The following is a 23,084-nucleotide window of genomic DNA, read 5'->3' as shown; positions in this document are numbered from 1 at the left end:
GTGTCTGTACATTTTTATGCCATCTATATTTTGTTATGGGAAAATATACAGGTGAGGCTTATAAAAGGACTCGCTATAAAAGAAAGACGAATCTTAATTGTAAAAAATTAGAAATTCGATATACGTAGTATGATATGCATAACGCATTTAAGAAAAATGTAATTAATGCGGTTCTTTTCTCTTTACCCATGCATGAACATTCCTAGAGACAAAGTAGTGGTGTCATATGATTGCGCATATAATCTACAAAGAAGATGAAGGAATGACGAGTACAGAGTAGAAAGATACGTAAGATGGAATTGAAATCTCTGAGAACATGTATAAATCCGTTGTAACCAGTGTGCTAGTGAAATTGTTTCATTGAGACCTGAACTCGGAAATCCGCGAATTATGAGAGCCTCAGCGGTGCTCCAGGTAGTAGATTTCTGAGTAGAGTGCTGGTATTTTGACGATGGAGAGGTTGTATCTGAGCACATCATGAATCTTATCATGATGTGTTGCTGAAACATAGTGTGGTTAGTGCTATATTTTCGTAGATGTACATTTACAAAACGGTGGCTTTGTAACAGACCTAGTTCTCGAAGATAGCATATTTTTGACATCAACAAGTCAAAGATAACCGGATCCGGAGACTCCTCACTAAGCTTTAGCTTCATCGCTGACACTAGCTTATTTTGGATGCGGTCTACCTCGATTTTCGAATGGTAATAGATATTTTCTGAAAATCAGAGATCTTGATGGATGTTTCGACGATATGATCGTTTTGTTAGAATTGAAGAGAATAAAATTGTCACCTTTTGTTGTAAGGAGAATCGCGACGAAAACAGCTACAACCTCATCGCTCACACTTAAAGTACTTATCGATTGAGCGAAAGCGTTCAGTTCATTGAGAAACTGTCCGAAGATCATGTTTAAGAAAGACGACGGTAAGAAAGTTCCATCGGCAAGTAGAAGACCACGAGAAGAGAGACCACGGTAAATTCTCAACAGAAACATACGGAAGAATGATGACTGAAAATTTTGTCGTAATTAGTCTTTGCACCGTCACAAGAACATTTCCATTTACAAACCTTGATCAGGGCTTGCTGATCACCAGAATGCAAGGAAGGGAATCCCGGCACTCGTTTTGCAAATTCAACCGTCTTATGGATGTCGAGAGTGACTCGTTCTGTATAGATTTCCCAAGCACGCAATTGAGTTGTCAGCGATGTATCGGCAAGAAGCTATAAGCTCAAGTATTTTTGCATAAAATTAAGAAGAAATATGAACAATGGGAGATTAATCCTACGAAATCTAATGGGTGTTCTGATAAGATGTGCCGCCTCTTGATCGTCATAGCCGCGAATTCTTCATGGGCTACGTAGACCATCTGTATAAGCTGGAAATTTCATGACGTGCACAGTTAGAGTAGGAAGGATTAAGAAATGATCAGGTAAAGTGCACGCTAACCTGGTTTAGCTCAGTTTTCGACGGTTCTGGAGAAGTGGTGGAGGAGACTTCCTGTTTCTCGTCTGAATCTGATGTATCTACATCAATCACTTCTTTAGTAGATCGTTTTGGTACTCTTCCAAAGCGCACTGCTGGAATTTGGTAATACAATGGCGCACTAGTTGGTGCCGCCGACATTAGAAACTACTTCGTTTCCCAACAACTACGCGCTATAAACCTTCCTAATGTAACATTTTGAGCTAAGAACATCTCCTCTGGAAAGTCCTTCAATCGAGCCTGATTGCACGATGAGCTATGGTGATAAATTTCCTATTGCCCTTTAAAGGCATCACCCCACGAATCTGAGGTGGTACGGATTTCAGGTGGAGTGTTCGTATACGGGATAGTAGATTATAGAGAGGGGTGTGATTGCGTCTATTTCTTCCTAATTGCCGTTAAAAACGGCCCGGAAGATACAACTTCGAGCGTTCCGGCGCGCCACTTTCCACAACGACTTCGACTGGAGCGCGCCAGCCGCGTGCAGAAGGCTGACGCGCTCCAATCGAACTCGTAGGAAATAGTGCGCCGGAACGCTCGAAGTTGTATCTTCCGGGCCGTTTTCTGCGGCAATTATTAAGAAATGAACGGAGTCATCCTTCTCTCAATAATCTACGATAATAACAATCCTGTATATACTACTGTATATGTATATAATACTCCACCGGAAATCCGTACCACCCTAGATTCGTGGGGTGATGTCTTTAAAGGACATCATGTGAAAATATGGATGTGGTAGGGGAAGGCTATGTGCAAGCACTGAATTCCGTTTTCATTTCTGACAACAGCTCTATTATGAATCTCTCGTGAAAATTCCAGAAGTTCCTTTGAATATATTCCTGAAGTAATACTCTACCTGATAGGATCATTCAACAAAAAATGCGCCACAGTTTTGAATATTTCATGGAATTCACTTCAAAAATTTCGATTGTTGTTCAATTTTGACCGATACAAAAGTTTTAGCAATAGATTTTGTACAGGTTCTTTAAAAAAAATGGAAATGGAACTGAAAGGCAAGCATTGTTTGGCTTCTAAACATTTCAGTTCTTCTTGCATTGTCTGATTAGTTGTTGGCCCGTTAGGTTTTCGAAGAATCGTATCTATTCGCTATGATTGTGAGGAAATCCGACTGGTGACGCGTTTCACATTCAAGATTACAATGTCATGTTAAAGCACATGCATGAAATCAGAAATCTCATGCTGTATATAAGTGCGGAAATTTATCGCTGCGTGCGTGCACTTAACGGAGCATTGCGTGGAGGGAATAGTGTACAAATAATTGAAAAGAGGCACAGTAGAGTGAGGCAAAAGTGAGAAAAGTAAGAAAGTGGCAGAAAAACAGTGAATCGAAAGACGAAGAGTTGACTTGTTTTTTTTTTTCAAGTGTTATGTTCTCAAAAATCTTTCTTTGGTATTGGTCCTTCCCAGCGCTCTTTCCAAGACATTCTTCTGTCTGTACTTCTACCGAAAGTCATAGGTGCTGCTTCATATATACACGAGCTGCAGTTGACCAGCTCGATGTGTGAAGCAGCAACGATGCAATCCTTGTACACTTTTCCTCATTCATTTATGACAACAGGTGTTTTTCCATACTACAACTAAATTTTATTTTCATTGGAACAAAATTAGCCCAATTCGGTTTCATTAACTGCTGAAATTGGTAAGTAACATTTGAGATTATGCTTCTTGAAGAATGGATGGATGAGGTGATAGTGTTTCGTGGAAATCGAAGGGCGGTGGGCCACAGATGGGTGCACGGCAAAGATGATGCGCTTTACATTTCTCAACTTTCTTTGTGGGAAGATGTAACGAGTATATCGTCGCTCTATCGTACTCCGTACTCGCATGTCGCTACTCCTGGCCTTCGTCTCATATAATCAGGTCTTAATTGAGTTTCTGGTTCCAAATGATGTCAGAAGAATCAAATTCTCCACCTTGGAAGATCCTTCCTGAAGGCGCACTACCTTTTTGCATGGCAGTACAGTTATCTCTGCGTCACTATGAGGGGCAAACCAACCGTTATTAGTAGATTAAAAATAAATTTTTTTAAAATAGTGACCGATTACTGATCTACTAATGATTTAATGTGAAGAAACCTGATGAAGCTCTTATCAAAAATACCCCGGCGATAATTTCATTGTCGATAATACCAGTAATTTGGTTTCAAAATGGAAAATGTTTTTAAACAAAAATGCACCAGAAACAATGCGGGAATTATGAGACGAACTTAGCAGGCATCAAAAGAAATTACAAGCAAAAAAGGCAGTTTCAGTTAGCACGCACAATGTACGTACTTGAAAATCATGAGTAAAAAAAGTAGTAACAAGTAGTGGAAAATTATGAAGGAGAAGAACTGCTGAGGTCTATTCTTCATGACTCCGCTCATCCATGCCTTCTGTGGAACCTTCAGTTTTGTTTGCGTGCTAAGTGAAAAATTACAAAGAAGGCAAGTGCAGAGAAACAAACGGCTACATAGAAAATATTTCAAATGAGCTTTGACGCTCTTCTATCAACTTGGACAATGTACGTACATTGTACGTGCTTTCTAGAGAGAAGATGAACTTTTTCGCAGCAGTAGATTACCGTTTATTTGAGAAAGTGTTAACAGGAAATAGGGAATCAATAGAATAGAGTTTTGGTTTTTTAAACTCTTTCAATTGTCGCCTCCTACAGTGTTTTTACGATCTGCAGTTCATGATGAAGCAGACGTAACCTTGCTCAAAATTTAGCTTCTTATAGGAGATGATGAATATTTTTGTATACGAAGGTTGTCACTGTCTCCACTTTTTCAATGCACTACCGCTAGTTCTCTGCCAGGGAAGAAGTCCTCCATTCAAAGCAAATTCTTCTCTATCTTTCGATAATTAATCTTGAAAACTATGACACTTACAGTCCCTTGACATTCCAACTACGGCGCATTTTTTGAATCGGCAGGCTTGGCAACGGTTTCTGTTTTGCTTGAAAATAGGACACGATCCATCTCGTAAACAACGATACTCCATTCGTTTTTGGATACTTCTTCGAAAGAAGCCCTGCAAACACAGTTGTTATTACCTACCCGCCCATATACCTGTACCACATCCGCACTCCGCTACCGATCAATAATTAGCTGCAAGTATGCAAATTTTCGCAGACGGTAGGCGCTCGTGTGTTGCGCAACTCACGACAGAAGATCAGGATATACTGTAAGGATGTTGGAGCGTTGAGACGAGCAGATAAACTGCCTTATTAATTTGTCATCGCACCATCGCTCTACAGTATTCAGATATATGTTACTGAATAGACTGTTTGCTTAATATGAACAATGTGAAAACCATTGTCGTGCAAAGATAGAAACTTTTCACCTTTTTTTGCTTTCCACCAGAAAATAGAGTTCTAGAAATAAATATTCCTGGGACGGGGGACACAGAAGAGAAGGTGCGGGCAAGAGTGAAATTTTTGCAGGTGTTCTTCAAAGGAGACTTGACTGGTTTCTTTTTGCCTCGAAATATACAAAATTACACATTATTCATTTTATACCTTCATTTTCTTACTCTTGTTTCAGGAATGATAATATGCAAAGGAAAATATTTCCGAGATTTTATCTTTCCAAGAGTTTCAATTCTACCGCAAAATTTTGCTTTTTATGCTTGTATGAGAAATCTAATGTGATTTCTTTTCATGAATGATGAGCCTTGGTGAACTCTTACTTAGCATATTCGATGAATTTCGTAGAAGGAAAAAATCCACAGGGATTTCGCTAACCTTGCACCCTTCGCAGGATGTCACGCCGTAGTGATATCCACTAGCTTTGTCACCACATACTTTGCAAACGAGAAGAGCTTTACCTCCAGCCGGTACCAATAATCCAACTGGTGGTTGTGGTGATGTACGATCTGGAATGAAGTATACGACCATTATGTTTTATGTCTCCTTTTATCTAGACATCTCGATGTATGGAAATGGTTCTCTTCCAATAGACACATCCATAGATATACCTGCGCCCGTATTGCCCGATTTGAACGTGCCTCTTCACGTTTGCCTATTACTTTAATGTCACTCCTGTTTATGTATATCTATTTAATTTCAATATTAATATATCATCTATTTTTCGATCGAAACTATCACCCACCGAAAAAAAAAGCAGCAAGAATTTATACGTAAACATCAAGTACAAGCAAACGTTCAGTTAATCCAGAACCCTCAAAACGCTTTCTTAGACCGATAGTAATCGAGATTGGTGTTTTGCATATGCATCGGAATGGTTATGTTGCGCAATACAACGCGTCTAATACTCGAAAAATAGCTGCGCACCTTGCCTGGTCGATTTATGGTACACATACCTCGCCAGACGTCTTGTGGATTTTATTAAAACAACTGCACAACAGCGGACTCATTTTTTTTTTGAGCAGAAAAAAAAAAACAAAAAGCACTACATCGGCAATTTCTGACCATTATGACTCAAGTTATTATCTGGAAAAGTCCTGTGAACTTGATAATCAGATGCCGTCGGGAAAACAGTTCTCTCAGCGAAATATGTAGGTTCTTCTTTAAACTGACGATACGTAAAATTATTTCCTTCATCCGATACTGAATTTGCTAGCGAAGGACTGTACAGAGTTTGCGCCTGAAAAGAAAACGGTTCTCTTCGAATTCGAATAAAGAAAATGGTAGTTTTGTCGAACCTCGTAGGATGAATAGTTTGGAGGAGCCCAGGCCTGTGGAGGACTTGGCTTTTCCGTTTTCACGCAAATCAGCTGCGGAGAGGTTGAAATTTGTGTTGACCGATAATCAGATGAGTGATCACTGAGACTCGAGAAATCGTAGAAAGAGGAGGACACATGAGAGGAAGATGGAGAGTGGGTGGAGAAACCATCGAAACTCATATCTAAAAATGAGATGAACAACAACTAGAACTGCTACTTTAGGCCTGAACACATACACTGTCCTAAAAAATGAAAACAAATATTTTAAAGGGATACTCGAAATATGTTTGGATTTCATAATGTGAAGAAAAACAGTAACGAAATCAGAAAAATGGCAAAAACACGATAAAAATTGTAACAGTGAAAAAAATTATCGAGCGGTGATTCCAGCATGAGGTAGTCGACGATGGATCGCCGGAGTATGGCCATAGAAGAGGAGGCGGAGCCTCTTGTCGCACTCTTGCCAACATCGGTTAAATGAGTAAGTTTGCACAATAACGTAACACATAGTAATCCTTATAACTAAGGTTCTACCTACATTGTACCGAATAGCCGAAGTTGATTGACAAAAATATCCATGAACTTGTGAGACGGTAATGTTCGATCATAGTACTGGTGAACGATTGAAGTTGAAGTAATCATAAGGTTCATTCCTTATTTTGTGCTAGTCAGTTCTTCGTGACAGGCATTTCTTTGCTCAGCAAGGGAACTTCATTGTTGATTATTTGCTTGTGATAAGTAAAGCTGTCCCACATTAGACAGACTCTGCTGAAAACAACGCCGATTACAGCATGTCCCCAGAATTGTGTCGTACTATACATATGTAATTGTCTTTTCAGAAATATAGAAGCGGGTGAGAAATTCATGGCTGAGTATGATGGAAGTTGCAATGTCGCAAAAATGATGTTCTTTATGTTTTTGTCATTTGTGACTAAATCCTGGTAACTACAAGACATTCTGAAGAAATCCATCTGATCGCGAAAACGATCGATAGGAATCGGATGTAATGGTCAATTGAGCAGTATCGAGAAACTCGTTATCGTATCGACCTGTGATACTGGTATCTAATGATAAAAACAATCTGCAAATAGCGTTATCGCTAAATGCCAAACTGACCACAACCATACCACTTATGAAAAACGTGGACATTTCCTCTGGACTGTCTGTGAATTCATTCCGCAGCACCATTTAATTAGAACCATAATTCAACATTTTGAGGATTCAAATATCTGCAATTTTCAGACATTCAGCCAAGCAGGAAGCGACTAAGTTTGTTTTCATAAGATAGACACTAAGAACTGTTGCGTTTTCTTCACGAAACACTGTACAATCAGTCATGAGAATGATTGTGATCCATGTTGTCTGATTTTAATCTACATTTCCTGTGCTGGGTATCCTCGAGAAGAGTTTTTAGGGTTTTCTGATGAGAGTGCGGCTGTGCAATTTTGAGTATACCACCTTAAAATACTATAATTAATAAGCGTGACCTGAGCGTTTGAGAGAGCTGGTAATCGAGAAAGTTTCAATTTTAAACTATGTTGCGTCCCAATTGTAAAAAAACGGACTACGGTCACTGACGAATTTTTTTTTCTAAAAAAACCTCATCTTTTGATGAGATTAAGACGGAATTAATTGTAGCTCTGTGGGAGTCTATTGTTCCATATATAACTGTTAGAAAAAGATTGCGGAGCTCAAACATGGTTCTATGAGTTCCCAAAATGTTGAGCGTCCGGGGAGACCAAAGTCCGCTGCAAATAGCGAAAATATTTGTCTTTCTGAGGATGACTTTTAAAACTGAAGAAGTCACCTAAAAAGTCTACAAAACACTATGAAAGAATGTCGGTTGCCTTTTTAATTTGATTTCGTCCCATGTTGAGCCAGAAGGAAAACGAAAATATTTATAGTGGTGATCATATTCCGAATAGTAACATATACGAATATAATGATTGCTTCTGAACAAAATGTCGATTTCATAGGTTTTTTTTTTAAACTGTTTCTGGCTCAAGCAGAACTCGCGCAGAAGTGATGGCTAGCAGTCTCCGCTAAAATGTATTTTTTCTTGATGGTGATTTGAGCAACTTATAAATGAAGGAGTCCTTCCGCTTTTCCGTGGATATGACTAGGGTTGCAGACACCAGTTTCAGTTTCGTCAGCTTTGGTTTTACTAATACTCAACACAGGGATCAATTTTGCTCAATGTTCAATGTTAAATCCAGCCAGCGGGTTTCGTCCCAAACATTACCAACGCATAACGCGACATGTCTGCCCATATGTGTGTGTGTGTGTGCGCATGCATATATGTGCATGTATGTGTATGTACAACACCGCTACTAACTTGTGTCCCAAAATCCGTCGGCGACGGATTAATCCGTCGCAAACCGTCGGAATTCTTGGAAGTGGTCAAAATTAAATTTTGAAAGTACCATGCGGAAGTAAATGAGCTGCTGATTTCAAATATACTTCGAGAATTTAGAATTCGAAAGAATTAGAAGTAAATGAGCTGCTGATTTCAAATATACTTCGAGAATCTGTGTAGAATTGTTGTTATTGTTCATTTATGTTCAAACATTATTGTCTCTCTGTGACGCCGAATCGCCAGAGGAGTCACTTATCGAAGGTGTGAGATGCCTGGCGTCATGCCTGGGCCGCGATAACCATTCCAGCTATAGAATATCGCCTGCTCTATAAGAAGGCGGAGTCAGTGTTGAAATTTTGAAGTTTGTAAATAAAAGTGAATTCAACATCATTCGAAAGAGCGTCTTTTTGTGAGAAGAACTGGGTATTTGAGGTACTGAAGAAATTCATAGAGGCTGCAAAATTACTGTTTTGTGAAAACAAACGGAATTTTCCCCAAATTGATCCATGACCAGCTGTTATCCAATGTTAGCGCCTAATGCACTTCTCGTAAAGGAAGGAGGGCTCTGGGCGAGCACCGAATCGCGAGACTTAAGCGTTGATTCTAAACCGTTGACAGCTGTTCAAAAATTGGACCAAATAAATAGAGTAATATTGTAAGTTTGACACTGGAAAAAGTAGACATTTTCAAAGCTAGAAGCTTACAATATAAACTATTGTCAAGTACAAGTTGTTCACTGAAATATTTCTAAGGAGATTTTTCACAGCTTGGAAAGTATGGTTTTTTATTAATCTTCGATGGAGCACTTTCGTGAATTTCTGAAGAGAATGGAAATTTCGAACCAACATATGATGTGGGGTACCAAAATGTTCTAAATAACCTCCTGATTACGGATGTGATGAACATTTTGTCCAATTTCGAGAAATAAGCGGAAATCCTATGAACACTCCTTCCTTCCATGGAGATGTATCTGCGGGATATACCAATGGCAGGATTGCGGAGGTGTGAAAGTAATTAACGAGGCTTGAGGAAACTTTGCCCATTCTCAGGCCACACATCTGTCAAAAGTAAATTCTCGAAGTACATTTGAAATCAGCAGCTCATTTACTTCCGCATGGTACTTTCAAAATTTAATTTTGACCACTTCCAAGAATTCCGACGGTTTGCGACGGATTAATCCGTCGCCGACGGATTTTGGGACACAAGTTAGTAGCGGTGTTGTACAGTCGGGTTTTTAACGACCTGAAGCGGCGCAGATCAGATCATGTCCACTGTTAGCTGCTATTTGAGTTGCATGCGTTTCTCCAATTTCTGCAGAAAAGATGGTAGCAACCTGATGAGGCGAAGTGCGGTAGAAATCGATATTCCGTTGAGTACATAGGGGTGAAACGCAACACAGCAACTTTCGTGGTCGCGTGGTCCACAACGTTTCGTTTATTTCTTGACAAATTCAGTTTGAGTCATTGAGCGGTACTACTGCACTGCGACGCCGTGATACCCTTCTAGAACATTTTGCCGTTTTCTGGCGCACCAATTCGACGCCATGGGACCCGTCCCATTATAACGGTAATGGGCGCAGGCGGAGAAATCAACCACCGTGAGACCCATTATAGCGGTTATTTACGTTCTACCCCATTATAGCGGTTATTTACGTCAGCACACCAATCGACGCCGCGAAGTTTTAAAACCCGCGGTAAAATGAGATGGGACCCGTCTCACGTCATTTTACTGCGGTTTCTAAAATTTCGCGCATGTCACATTAATAACAAAGAGTCTCCTGACTACAGAGGAAAGCCTGGTACGATAGCGCCAGGAAGGACGGGGTTGCAGGAGTCATATAGGCTACCGAAACGGAGGACTAGGATGGTGATCTGTACTTATATCGCACCTACGCTTGCATCACCTACCATCGAACACCTGATGATGCAAGCCAAGAAGATTAAGTGCGACGTCATCGGACTGACCGAGACGAGACGACGCCACCCTCTCAACTCCGACTATGATCCTGGAGAAGAAACGGTTTTAGGAACATGCGACAGTAGAGGAGTTGGTGGAGTTGGCGTCCTTGTCAACACGAGTATGGCAAAGAAGACCGACTCTTCCGAACATCTTACGACACGAATCGGACGTCTGCGGATGAGAAGATGTGGTTCACTGCCAGCTTTGACTAGTTCAGTCATGCCTTCTACAAGGTCATAATTGGCGATTGCAACTCCAAAGTTGGCCCAAGAAGAACGCCTGAGGAACTTCACATCGGCATCTACGGCCTACAATGGAATGAACAGGGAGGGACTCTTCGAGGTCATCATGACGACTAAGACCATCTACAGGAACCCGCAACTCCAGAATCTCTCCTCTCTACGCTGGACGCGGGAGTCACCCGGTGGAGGGTGCCGTAGTGAAATTGACCATATCATCGTCAGTAAAAGGTTCTGAATGATGGATGCCGCTGTTGTGCCAAAGTTCTATACGGTTCGGACCATTGCCTCCTCCAAGCAAAATTACCCTCCACAAGGAAGGAGAGAAAGCCGCTATGTTCAGAAAGTAAAGTCACAGAACTATCATTAAATAGGATCTCTTCGCTACGCTAGCCGTCTTTTGAGAAGATTCCGCAAGGGACAACATCGACAAGGAATATCACCGGCTCGTTGAACACCTTCCCGACTGCACGAGGAACGCTGAGAGTGTTACAACCACCAGGAGACACTTGTCTCACGAAACTCTTGAGCTGATACCCCAGCGTGGAGCAGCACGAGCCGCAAACAACCAAAAAGCCACTTCCAAGCTCACAAGGCTTCCCAGAGAGGCGATAAGGGAAGCCCTAAAGAGAGTTTTTTGCCTTCTGCAGGAATTTTTAATCTCTGAAAAACTCTGCAAGGAACGTACTGATTCATCTGTCGCCCATGAATAATATTGAAAGGTTCTCTTGATAATACTGGGTTGGTGCAAAATTAATTTCGCTTTTGAGGTATGTGTAAACAAAACAATTTCTTACCCTGAATTATTTTGTCTCAAGGAAGACAACACATCGTTTTGTAGGGTTTTTTTCTGCTCTTTCAAACAAGTATGTAGCTGTCGCTCCGATTTTTTCAGCCGACCTTTTCCAGGGCTCCGAGAAATCAAAAAGAGAAACCTCCGAGAAAACCGACGCGACTATCGAGTCATCATGCTTTACGAATTTAAATTGGGACACTCCGCGACAGAAGCATCTCGTATCCTTAGCAGAGCGTTTGGGTCAGGCTGTCCTTGCAAACAGACAGTGGAGCTCTGGTTTAAAAAATTCGCTTCTAGCGATTTTGATCTCGAAGACAAACCAGGTCGCGGTCGCAGATCGTAGCTTGATAATGAAGATCTGTAGAGAGCCGTAGAAACAAATCCGGAGACTAACAAACGGGCGTTAGCAGAAGACCTAGGCGTACATCATACTACAGTAGTTAGACATTTGGCGGAAATTGGCAAGGTGAAGAGGATGCAAAAATTGAGTGCTTCGCGAGCTGATCGAAGAGCAGCATCTAGGACGTTACGGCACGTTTTCTAACCTTTTGATTCGGTTAAAAAATGAGCCCTTTCTTAGTTGTATTATAACTGTAGATGAAAGGTGGGTTCTTTACGATAATAGGAAACGTGGATTTGTCTGGGTAAAGAAGGATGCCCCCTCAAAACACTTTTCCTAAACCCGATCTTCACCTCAAAAAAGTCATGCTTACAATTTGGTGGTGCTGTAAGGGTTTAATCAACTACAGGTTCATGCGATCAAGCCAGACAATTACAGCAGAGTCCTACTGCTGTGATTTATAATATGTATGAAAAGTTGCAGAAATTGTGGCAGGCAGTGGTGAATAGAGGAGCGCCGATTTGTACTGAAAGACAACGCAAGACCACATACCGCACTAATCACGCGGCAAAAATCAAACCATTTGGGTATAGAAGTTCTCCCTCACCGTATTTCCCAAACCTTTCCCCAACAGACTATCACTTTTTTCGAGCTCTCGATTCACATTTGCGTAGAAAGTGCTTTCCTTAATTTTGTTGATTCCTGTAACCTCAATTTTTATTCTGAAAGCTTAAATTTATTACCAGTTCGTTAGAAAAAAGTGTAGATTCTGATGGTTTTATTTCGATTAATAAAGTTGTGTTGAAGCTGAGTTATAGCAATTTGAAGTATGTGGTCCGTTTCCAAAATTAATTGCGCACCAACCTAATAGTTAGTTCTTTTAAAATGTAAAATGATTTATTTTTTATTGAGATTAAGTTCAGTTAAATGACCTTCTTGATGTAGATTTTGATTATCCTCTAGCGCAAATTATTAAATTCCTTTGCCTCAAGACTTTGTATATATAAATAAATGCTTCTGACAGAAGTATCTCCCCGTCCAACAAATGGCGAGCACGGGAACTACGGACTGCAGGTTAAACTAGCCAACGTCAGCGTCCACTTCGCAGTATTCCCTCCAGCCGTCTGCTTACCAAAGTATCATCTCCCGCTCGTCTATCGGCAGTATCACCTTCCGCTTCTACCCATCCACCCTTTCACTCACAAAGTCCCACCTTCGTCACTTCTACAGCTTCGACATAAAGTGCAACCATGTTGGACAGCGGGAAAACGCGTCGCCAAATTGGAATCCAGAAGAAACCACTTGTTCGTCAGTGCGATGTCATCAAGCGGACTCTTTGCGACCACAACATTCCAGAGAAGGTTGCAACAATTACGCGATTCAACAATGAACATATTGCAGACTCAGAGGAGAAATCATAGGCACACGAAATGAGCTGCTCAAGACGTATTCAAGGTCGAACAACTCCACATGGATTGGTCCAACGCACAAATAGAGACATCGGATGAACTCAACTCAATCAATGCAGAATTCGCACAACGTCACTTGGAAGTACTAAAGACGCAGTCGTCCCACACTTCCGCAGATGAAGAAAAACAGTTGACTAACTCCTACCTGATGCCGGCTTCAACCAATCAACCGCAGAAGAACCATACCTCCACGATAAGCTTTGTCAACGCATCAATCTTGAGCAGACTTGATCTTCCAACTTTCGATGACAACCTCTTGGAATACTTGGGATTTTTCTCGCGGTACTCGACGGTCACTTCCAGTAAAGTCAAGCTGGATGATATAACAAAACTCTCTCTTCTGAAGTCACGTCTACGAGGAAGAGCTCTACAATCGAGTCAAAGGCTTGCTCTCACTGCAACGAACTACCATATTTCGCTCGACATACTTAAGACTCAATATGACGACAAGGTAACAGCACAAGACATATTATTCAGCCAACTCGCAAATGTGCCTTCGTGTTATCCAGAAGGAAGAAACATACAGTCGCTCTACAACATAATGTTCGCTCTTACTCGCCAGTCCTGCACACGACGATGATTCCAAAGAAATTGCACTCGTTGCCATTCTCCTCAATAAACTCCCTTTCAAGGATCTGAATATATGACAAAACCGGCAACTCCAACAACCTTACTCCGACGGAACTTTTGCGTATTTTGATAGAAATCGTCCACAAAGAAGCAACACTCCAGAAGATATACTTACAAAGACTTACAGACTTACTGCAAAGCAGTCACCAGTCTTCGAGAAGACGGTTAATTTAGTGTCCAAAAAATCTCACGGGGGGAAGCTCAAAGAAGAAATTCGGTACTCCCGCAATGCCTCATGAAGGACAAAAACACTACCAACGTCCTCTACTTACTGCTGGCTGTTTTATAAGTATTACGCATATCCAGAGTCGAGATAAAGTCTACGAAGTCTTTAATTGTCCACCATGAGCTCAAGTTGTCATCCAATGTGAAACACAACAGCTCTGGTCTTACATCCTGGAAAAACAGTTGCGCGGATAACATTCGCAGGTCACTAATGAGAACAACAGTACCGCAACTCCCAATAATTTATTGAACATTCATCACAGATGGCATCACCACCGCTCTTACCAAACGAGTATCCTCAGGACACCTCGCTCACACTATAGGACAGTCAGAGTGCAACGACAAGAAGAACGCTCAAAAATTCAACTGCACGTTTTCCACCAATCGTTTTCCACGCATGCACGCGTTCTGTAGACACGAGCAACATGCACATGCAGCAGTGGAAGCGTTGGTGAAAGCATGAAAAAGACACCACTTCTACTCGCCACGAAATACGTCATAATTATCAAATCGGAAAATCAGTGGAAGCAAAAATGAACATAGAGACGGCCCTTTAATTGCACTTGATCGCTGGAGGACTAAAATTAACTTCAACAAAGCAAAATGCTACGAGTACGGCTAACGCCTCGAACGTCATCGGATGCTAAGGGATAAGGGATAACTGTTTCCGGCGTTAATCAATCCGCTTGGGATGCGCCCCCACGTTCACTTCAATTCAGAATCGTTTGAGGTTTACGAACGTGTAGCTGGCCTATACAATGACTTCCGGTGGCTAGCCGATGTGTCAAGTCAGTGTTTTTATCCTCCCAGACAAATCTGGTACCAATTTATCGACCCCTGAAGGACCATCGGATGCTACCACTGTCTTAATGGTGCAAGAATTGAATTGGCCTGTCACTCGAGCGACAGCAAAATCACAGCATAACTCAAATGCGGTCGTCATCAGCAAATAGCCACTTGCTCAAAAACGGGCCACGTGAGCACACTGACGTTCAACTTCTACACATCGCTTGTGAACAAAAACTGTACATTAAGTTGCCGCGGTAGACTGACAGATTTTTCCATCAGTGGAACCCTCGAGCACATCAACGATGGTCTTCAAGTCGAAGAGAACTCACGAACCACCATGAAAGTTATCCAGACATTGATATTTCTGCTGGTAATGAAGTTTCATTTTTGAAAACATCTCTTTTGAATGTAGCTTATTCTCTTTTTTCTTCGACTGACCTAAAATTAATCCTCGCATTACTCATTCTTCTATTAATTCTTACAGTTCTCAACTCCTTCTGCAGACGATTAGAAATTAAGAAAATCATGTAATACGCATCACACGCACGCGTTCTCCTCCGGAGTTTTCTGCATTCTGCAGGAATTTTAAATCTCTGCGAAACTCTGCAAGAAAGCGATTCATTTATCGCACATGAAAAATATTAGAAGGTTCTTTTGTCGAATCAGCTTTTAATATGTGAAATGATTCAGCTTTTATAATACTAAGTTCAACTACATAGCCTTCTTGATGAAGATTTTAATTTTGCTCTGATGCAAATTATTAAATTTCCCTAATAATCCCGACAAAAGCATCTTTTGGTTCAACAAAGAGAGAAGAGCAGAAGTGCTGACTGAAGCTGCGGAGATTCACTATGCCCCTCGATGCTTCGCCAATAGCAAGACGAAGATGACTGCTCTCCGGACCCCGAAAGGCACAACTACTGCATCGAGAGGGGAATGGAGAAAATCATCCACGACTTCTACTCTTATCTCTTCGACAGCTATGTTCACTCACCATCTGAGAGGTGATCGAAATGTCATTCCAGAGGTTCTCCCGTGTGAAGTACGGCATGCTACTATGTCGGAAAGAAATAACACGGCACCCGGCGCCGACATAACACTTGATGAATTTTCCCCAGTACTCATCAACACTCTGGCGAGACTGCTTACACGTTACGTGTCGGAATGCAAGGACTCTAAACAGTGAAAGACCAGCAAAACCGTGTTGTTTTATAAGGGAAATCCACATGACATCGGCAACTATCGCCCAATCTGCTTGCTGCCCGTCGTCTACAAGCTTTTTACAAGAGTGATCCTTAATAGGATTGAAAAAGTCTTGGATGAAGGACAGCCATGCGAGCAAGCAGGGTTTCGAAAAGGATTCAGCACTATTGACCACATTCACACTGTTTCGAAACTCATAGAGTTATCACGAGAGGACAAGATGCCGCTTTGTCTCACCTTCATCGACTTGAAGAAGGCCTTCGACTCATTTGAGACGGAAGCAGTCATGGAAGCCTTGGACAAGCAAGGCATCCTCACTCAGTACATAAAGACACTTAGGGAGTTTTACAGTAACTTCGCAACCACAATTTCGCCGTTCTACAAGAATATCATCATTGAGGTGAAGAGAAAATCCAACAGGTTGATACAATCTCACCTAAAATATTCACCCTCGAGAACGCAATGCGAAAGCTTGAATGGGACGACATGGGAGTGAAGGTTGATGGTCGGCAGCTACACCATTTGTGATTTGCTGATGACATCGTTCTGATAACATCTAGCACCTATCAAGCGGAACGAATGTGAACGAATTCGATGAAACATGTGGTGGCATCGGTCTTCAGCTGAATCTGCGAAAGATGGGTAACGGATGGGTCTCGAATGCCCCATCCACGATCAACGGAACGAACATATCCGAATGCATCAGCTACGTTTATCTGGGTCGGAAATTGAACATGATGAACGATCTGACTCCCGAACTGGGCAAGAGAAAACGAGCAGCTTATAGAGTTTATAAGATCATCGAAGAAATAGTGAGGAAGACCAAGAACACTTGTCTCCGTGCTCATCCCTTCAGCACCACCGTACTTCCTGCTTTGACCTATGGTTCGGAAAACTGAGCATTTCGCAGGCAGGAGGAAAACGCGCTGAGCGTCATTGAACGCGAAATTTAGAGAGGTATTCCGCGATGCTAGGAATATTCCGTTTCGCACAAGTGAGAGACGGGATTCGGAGTTCTCTCTTACGACAGCGATCGAAGTTTAGTGACGTCGCCGTGTTTGCCAAAGAATGTGAAATTTTTTGGGCCGGACACGTAATGCGCCTTAACGACGACCGTTGGGCCAGAGCCGTGAGCGACTGGCTTTCCCGCGATATTAAAGGCATCACCCCACGAATCTGGCGTGGTATGGATTTTCGTTGGAGTACACTTATATCCGGTCGTAGATTATGAATACAGGAGTGGTTCCGCCCATATCTCCTTGTATCACTGTAAACAGACGGCTCCGGAACGCTGCTCCTTACGACATCCTCCTGTGCAATGCGCCACCCATATGTCCCACCCCCGCTTGCGATTTTTCCGAATGGGTCTTCGACGAATCGCAGGCGGGCGCACAGGTGGCCCATTGCAACGGAGGACGTCGTAAGATAGCGCATTCCGAAGCCGTCTGTTTACAGTGAATGCAGGGAGAGATGAGCGGAACCACCCCTGTATTCATAATCTACGACCCGATATAGGTAAGCTCCAACGAAAATTCATACCACGCCAGATTCGTGGGGTGATGCCTTTAAGCGCACCACAGGAATACTGCCGGCCCGATGGTCAGGTTTCTTCATGAGGCCTTTCAAAGAAAATTATGATGCTCTCTGTGTCCACCGCAAAAAAAAGGAACAACTCGGCGATTATGGCACGCCATCGAGACAAATGGAAGAATAACTGTCGCCTGCACGACCACTTCGAAGAAGAACTGGTGTCAAAGGTAATCAAGGTAATCTTTTCTATTTTTTAAATTTTCAGTGAAGATCATGCCTCGGTCCAGTGCACAAATTTGCAGGTGCCTATTGTATGGTTTTGAAGTCGGGCTAAACGCTGCAGAATCCGAAAGTTGAATTTACTAGGATTTGACGAGGGCACTGTCACCATTCGTGATGCTAAGCAATAGTTCAAGAGGTTACGAGAGGGCAATGAGGACTTGGAAGAAATGCCTCAGGAACGCAACTAACTGTTGTAAAAAACTAGGCCCTGCTTGAACTGGTCGAGAGTGGACCGTACCAGACTTGCGCTGCAGCGGCAGAACACTTCGAATGTGATGTGTCGACGAGGTGCAGACGGCCAGGAACTCGGCTACAGGAGAAACATCTATCAATGGTTTTCTCGGCTTCTGACGCCTGCCAATAAAATGGCGCGTTCTAACGTTTGTTTTCAAAAAAATTGAAAAATTGCCCAATTAAGCTGGGAAATTTTACCTCATTCACCATATAGTCCCGAGAGTAGTCCAAGTTACTATCATCTTTTTCTGTCCATGTGTATCTTTTTAGCAGCCAAGAAATATCATTCCTCAAATGATGTCAAAAATGACCTGTCCTCCTTCTTTGAATCCACAAACTCCGAATCCTATGAGTGGGAGATTTTGTCTCTTACTGGCAGATAATAAAGTGTTATTGACTCATGGTGAATATATTGTTTGATTTCCTAGTTAATGAATCAAAAAATTTTTAATGTATAATTCTACGCGAAAAAAAGACAATAAGTATAGTATGGTCAAAACGACATGAAACACGGCGCAGTTGCGTAAGCGACTGCGTTCGAAGCGGCGCGGTGGAGCATAGCGGTCAGGATAGAGAGAGGATCCTTGCTGCAGTTTGCGATGGTTCCACGTCGATTCCGACCGCTGTGCATAAGTCGAACTCGCATTTACAAGTCTCAAACCATTGTGAATCAAAGTCAGGACGTAATGTCAAACAATCTATCCTTCTTTTTATTACAGGAAAAAAAAGCCGAAAGCCGTCGAATCAAGCGCAGTTGGTGTTGTGTAATAACTTCGAACTGATTGTTATAAACCGTTTACCGTTGGGTTACTGAATTATCTTCTTCGAGACCTGTGAAATCCTAATAGAATCAGAGAGCTTATCTATAGAGTATTTTTCCTTTGGAATTTCAGTTCGATTCTAGTTTTTTTTTTCAAAAAAAACATCTTAAAATTGTTCCTTGCATTTTATATTCAACTCACTATTATTTAATATTCCTTTTAGATGACCTGATTATGTAGATAAGTGTGAATCATGCTTCTTATTTTATCATTTTTTTTACCTCGAGTACGATTTATCTCAGAACAACAGTACATGATGTTTAAGTCATCGTTAGACCTTTACATCGTTTAGGTCAGATATGTGGTTGTTCCTGTGAAGCAAGGCGGTATGCAGAGAGAACATGTTTGACGCGGATGATGTGCACGTGTAGCACAGAGAGCGTCGCGGTCGCCCGACAAAGCATAAGCTTTCGCGGCTGCACAGCAATGGTTGAGCGGCGGTCTGATGAAAAAGCGACTTTTTCCTCACAATGGACACTTCAACAAGGTACCGAATGCTCTTGCAAGATAGCTAGTAATATATAATTGGATCGCTTGTTCGTTCTATGTCGGCAGTATTATTTGATTTGATTTAATGGTACATAATTTGGCTCTAAGTTCTCTTGTTCTTCGAATTCAGCATTTTTTGATATTTGTAATTAGAACATAATCACGTTCACATCATAGGTCCTCCTATCGAAGTAACAGACCGCAAATCATAATAGGAGTTATTTCGAAATTGAGGCACATAATATTTTCAATTCCTAACTCTTGAGTCAGAGTTTAAGCCTCTTCCATAAAAACTGGATACTGAACATTTGCGATTTTAACAAATTTCAAACATTTATATAAACACATTATTTACAGCAAAGTACAAAATAGAAAAATGATGCAATGTAAACAGCCTCGTAATAACTACAACTTCCATGTGTTATTTACAAGTATAGAGCTATTATAAAGTTACACGTGACCATGCAATGTTAGTGATAATCATAGTATTAGATTGATAAGAAAATCTTGTCAAAGTTTTTTTTTGTTAACTCCATAACTTTCGGTTTTTGATCGATACTCATGATGTATAATACTATGCATGAACATTGAAAGACCGACGATGAGTGACGGTGCGGCACCGTCGGCTACTGCCGTCCGTTCGCAACTTGTCATAAAATAGAAATTTAAGAACAATTTTCATATCATTAGATTCCTATCTCTGAGATCTATCCAAAATTCCCATATCGTTGAGAAAGGAGCATTGGAACTTGACATAGCCTGAGGTTATGGTTGGAAAAGTGTTCTGAGACTCAATTTTCCACATTTGGTCAGGACATCAAGAAATTGTCAGAGCAAAGCAAACGAAATTGTTGGTTTGTTATTTTTTGAACGCATTTATGCAATTTTGTTTGTTGTGTAAAATTGTGGTTCGTCCTTACTTTGAACCTTTGCAGTAAGGAGAGAATTTATCAAAGTAGCCAAAAAGTTGCTATTAGGAGCCCAAGTAGGTCTGAATTTTGTGAGATTTTCATTGTATGTGTACAAACGAACTTCGCTCGTACACTAGAACAACTCAAAATTTGGAAATTCCACTTTCCTTTCATATCTTCTCTACTTTGCATCTTTGATATTACATGGACAATTCAAATTTAAATCTGACCGAAAGCTTAATATTGCTCCCTACTATGGAAAGTTATGAAAGGAAAGTGTTATAAAAAAGCGAGAAAACCTACTCAGAGTAAAACAAGCCTAACAAACTAAAGTATATTATGTGTTTTAAGAGTACTGCTTAGGTTCTTTCAATTTGAACGCTGTTCTGGAGATTAACGGAGATGCAAAGTAGAGAAGATATGAAAGGAAAGTGGAATTTCCAAATTTTGAGTTGTTCTAGTGTACGAGCGAAGTTCGTTTGTACACATACAATGAAAATCTCACAAAATTCAGACCTACTTGGGCTCCTAATAGCAACTTTTTGGCTACTTTGATAAATTCTCTCCTTACTGCAAAGGTTCAAAGTAAGGACGAACCACAATTTTACACAACAAACAAAATCGCATAAATGCGTTCAAAAAATAACAAACCAACAATTTCGTTTGCTTTGCTCTGACAATTTCTTGATGTCCTGACCAAATGTGGAAAATTGAGTCTCAGAACACTTTTCCAACCATAACCTCAGGCTATGTCAAGTTCCAATGCTCCTTTCTCAACGATATGGGAATTTTGGATAGATCTCAGAGATAGGAATCTAATGATATGAAAATTGTTCTTAAATTTCTATTTTATGACAAGTTGCGAACGGACGGCAGTAGCCGACGGTGCCGCACCGTCACTCATCGTCGGTCTTTCAATGTTCATGCATAGTATTGTACATGTGGTAGGTACAGAACATTCGTTAGAAGCATCTCTGCAAAAGGTGTGTATGGCCAGATACCTTTCCTTAATTTTAAGCACGATGTCATTTTCACGAGAGCAGCTTCGAACCATCATCCTCTATGAATCCCCACTCTCCTTCCCCTATGCAGTCCACGACATCAATAGCGCATTGGAAAAGGATGCCACTACCATTAGAACTGTCCTCCGCTGGTTCGCTCACTTCGCACGAGTAGACACGATCTACGAAGAGAAGTCCTGGTCGGGACGCTTCCGCTCTGATATGCTCCGCCATTCTCGACGCTGTCAAAGAAGATCTGAACGTTAAAACCCGCAGTCTTGCGATAACAATCCAGTGTAGCCCACCAACAGTCCTTCGGGCCTTCAGCTCTAGAAAAGTGCTGGCTCGATAGAACCCTCATACGCTGACGGGTGGAACGCGGTACAGTCGGCTATCCGTCAAGGTATGAGGGTTCCACTCTGTCAGTCTCTCCTTCTCTGTTCGCATCGGAAAAAGTATCTGGAAGACCAGGTTACTGAAGATGAGAGATGAGTACTTTACGACTTTAATCCAAATCTTGCCATGTGGTTTTCTCGAAAAGGACCGCTCACACGAGCCAAATAGGTACCCAAAAATGCCTTGACCTGCTGCTTTCGGGATTCGAAGAGAATGCTGTACTACTACCTACTCCCGCAAAAACACTGTCACCGCCGTCATTTTCGTCACTCAGCTCCAGAAACTCGCGGAACTAACGGAAAAGCAGCCACGACGAGCTTAGGTACATCTCCTTCATGAAAACTAGGGACAAAATATAGCTAAGGAGACCTATCAAAAAGATCAAAGACCTAGGCACTGGGATACACTACCCCATCCCCTCTTCTCCTGACATAGCCTCATCTGATCATCATTTATTCCGCCCAATAAGCCCAATATGCCCAGGAAAACTTTCTCCAAGTTCGATGACATTAGTCGGGTGATCGTCGACTTCTTCACCTCCGATCCTCCCCAATTCTGAGAGAGAGGTTGCTGCCCTGTCCACTGGCTGAAGCACTATAGTAACTAACAGTGGCGACCATATTATTGATTGGTTTCTATTGTATGCTGGATAGAATAATGAAGAAAACACGAAATTGACAGGGCTTCCTTATTAACCTAACACATTCCCTGGTTATTATCTCCTGTCTGAAATAAATCTATAAGTTGCAGTGGAACTATAAATCAGAGGTCCCGAGGATTCAATAGGTCGACCGCAGAATCTTCCTAGACAATCTGAAGAATTTAGCAAAGAAATGATATGATGACACGTAAACCATATTAGATCATCTAGTTCTATTCATTTACCTAATTTATCCGCTCTAAGCGAGGGTGTACTCAAGAAAATGATTACTGCCAAATTTTGCTACGGCATGATGATTCCGCTGTTGGTTCGAAACAAGTAGCAGGAAAAGAGCTGACGCTGAAAAAGAGCATATAATGTAGACGATCCTAATGACTAATGTCGAGCGTAAACAAAACGGGTTCCAAGTGTTGATTGAGTACCTTCCCATCTTTTTGTTTTTACGAAGCTAATATTGATGCACAATACTCTAATTCTGCACAGACTTCAATGAAGAAATCCACAATGTGGAAATTAATTCAGCTCTATTCTTTCCTCAGCTTCTGTATAATGTGCCGCTGCATAAAATATCACCTTTTATTTG

At 41.4% G+C, this 23,084-nt stretch overlaps 5 protein-coding genes across 7 annotated transcripts; 3 read left to right on the top strand and 2 right to left on the bottom strand.

The window, feature by feature from the left end:
- Positions 1 to 399: 399 nt before the first annotated feature.
- RB195_025468 (uncharacterized protein) lies at positions 400 to 6,350 on the bottom strand (the record flags this gene model as incomplete). 2 transcript variants are annotated; one of them, XM_064213625.1, is made up of 10 exons in its annotated part: positions 400 to 500; positions 572 to 718; positions 795 to 1,011; positions 1,071 to 1,223; positions 1,289 to 1,378; positions 1,450 to 1,580; positions 4,376 to 4,517; positions 5,230 to 5,360; positions 5,917 to 6,091; positions 6,150 to 6,350. In XM_064213625.1, 10 exons carry the CDS (start codon positions 6,348 to 6,350, stop codon positions 400 to 402), a joined length of 1,488 nt encoding a protein of 495 aa, XP_064069506.1. The 2 variants fall into 2 exon arrangements, with proteins under 2 accessions (XP_064069506.1, XP_013299528.2); XM_013444074.2 differs by lacking the exon at positions 4,376 to 4,517 and having other exon boundaries at positions 5,175 to 5,360.
- A 4,039-nt stretch (positions 6,351 to 10,389) lies between these two features.
- Positions 10,390 to 10,725, top strand: RB195_025467 (uncharacterized protein; the record flags this gene model as incomplete). Its single annotated transcript, XM_064213624.1, has 1 exon — positions 10,390 to 10,725. The coding sequence occupies one exon, from the start codon at positions 10,390 to 10,392 to the stop codon at positions 10,723 to 10,725; it is 336 nt and encodes a 111-aa protein (XP_064069505.1).
- A 2,605-nt stretch (positions 10,726 to 13,330) lies between these two features.
- Positions 13,331 to 13,909, top strand: RB195_025466 (uncharacterized protein; the record flags this gene model as incomplete). Its single annotated transcript, XM_064213623.1, has 1 exon — positions 13,331 to 13,909. One exon carries the CDS (start codon positions 13,331 to 13,333, stop codon positions 13,907 to 13,909), a length of 579 nt encoding a protein of 192 aa, XP_064069504.1.
- A 2,000-nt stretch (positions 13,910 to 15,909) lies between these two features.
- On the top strand, positions 15,910 to 17,075 carry RB195_025465 (uncharacterized protein; the record flags this gene model as incomplete). Of its 2 annotated transcripts, XM_064213622.1 has the most annotated exons (4): positions 15,910 to 15,977; positions 16,276 to 16,526; positions 16,577 to 16,674; positions 16,737 to 17,075. In XM_064213622.1, the coding sequence occupies 4 exons, from the start codon at positions 15,910 to 15,912 to the stop codon at positions 17,073 to 17,075; spliced, it is 756 nt and encodes a 251-aa protein (XP_064069502.1). The 2 variants fall into 2 exon arrangements, with proteins under 2 accessions (XP_064069502.1, XP_064069503.1); XM_064213621.1 differs by lacking the exon at positions 15,910 to 15,977 and having other exon boundaries at positions 16,397 to 16,526.
- A 4,399-nt stretch (positions 17,076 to 21,474) lies between these two features.
- RB195_025464 (uncharacterized protein) lies at positions 21,475 to 21,678 on the bottom strand (the record flags this gene model as incomplete). Its single annotated transcript, XM_064213620.1, has 1 exon — positions 21,475 to 21,678. The coding sequence occupies one exon, from the start codon at positions 21,676 to 21,678 to the stop codon at positions 21,475 to 21,477; it is 204 nt and encodes a 67-aa protein (XP_064069501.1).
- Positions 21,679 to 23,084: the final 1,406 nt, after the last annotated feature.

Source organism: Necator americanus, chromosome X, assembly GCF_031761385.1.
Source record: "Necator americanus strain Aroian chromosome X, whole genome shotgun sequence".
Taxonomy (NCBI): Eukaryota; Metazoa; Nematoda; class Chromadorea; order Rhabditida; family Ancylostomatidae; genus Necator; species Necator americanus.
This window is presented reverse-complemented; position numbering and strand designations above follow the sequence as displayed.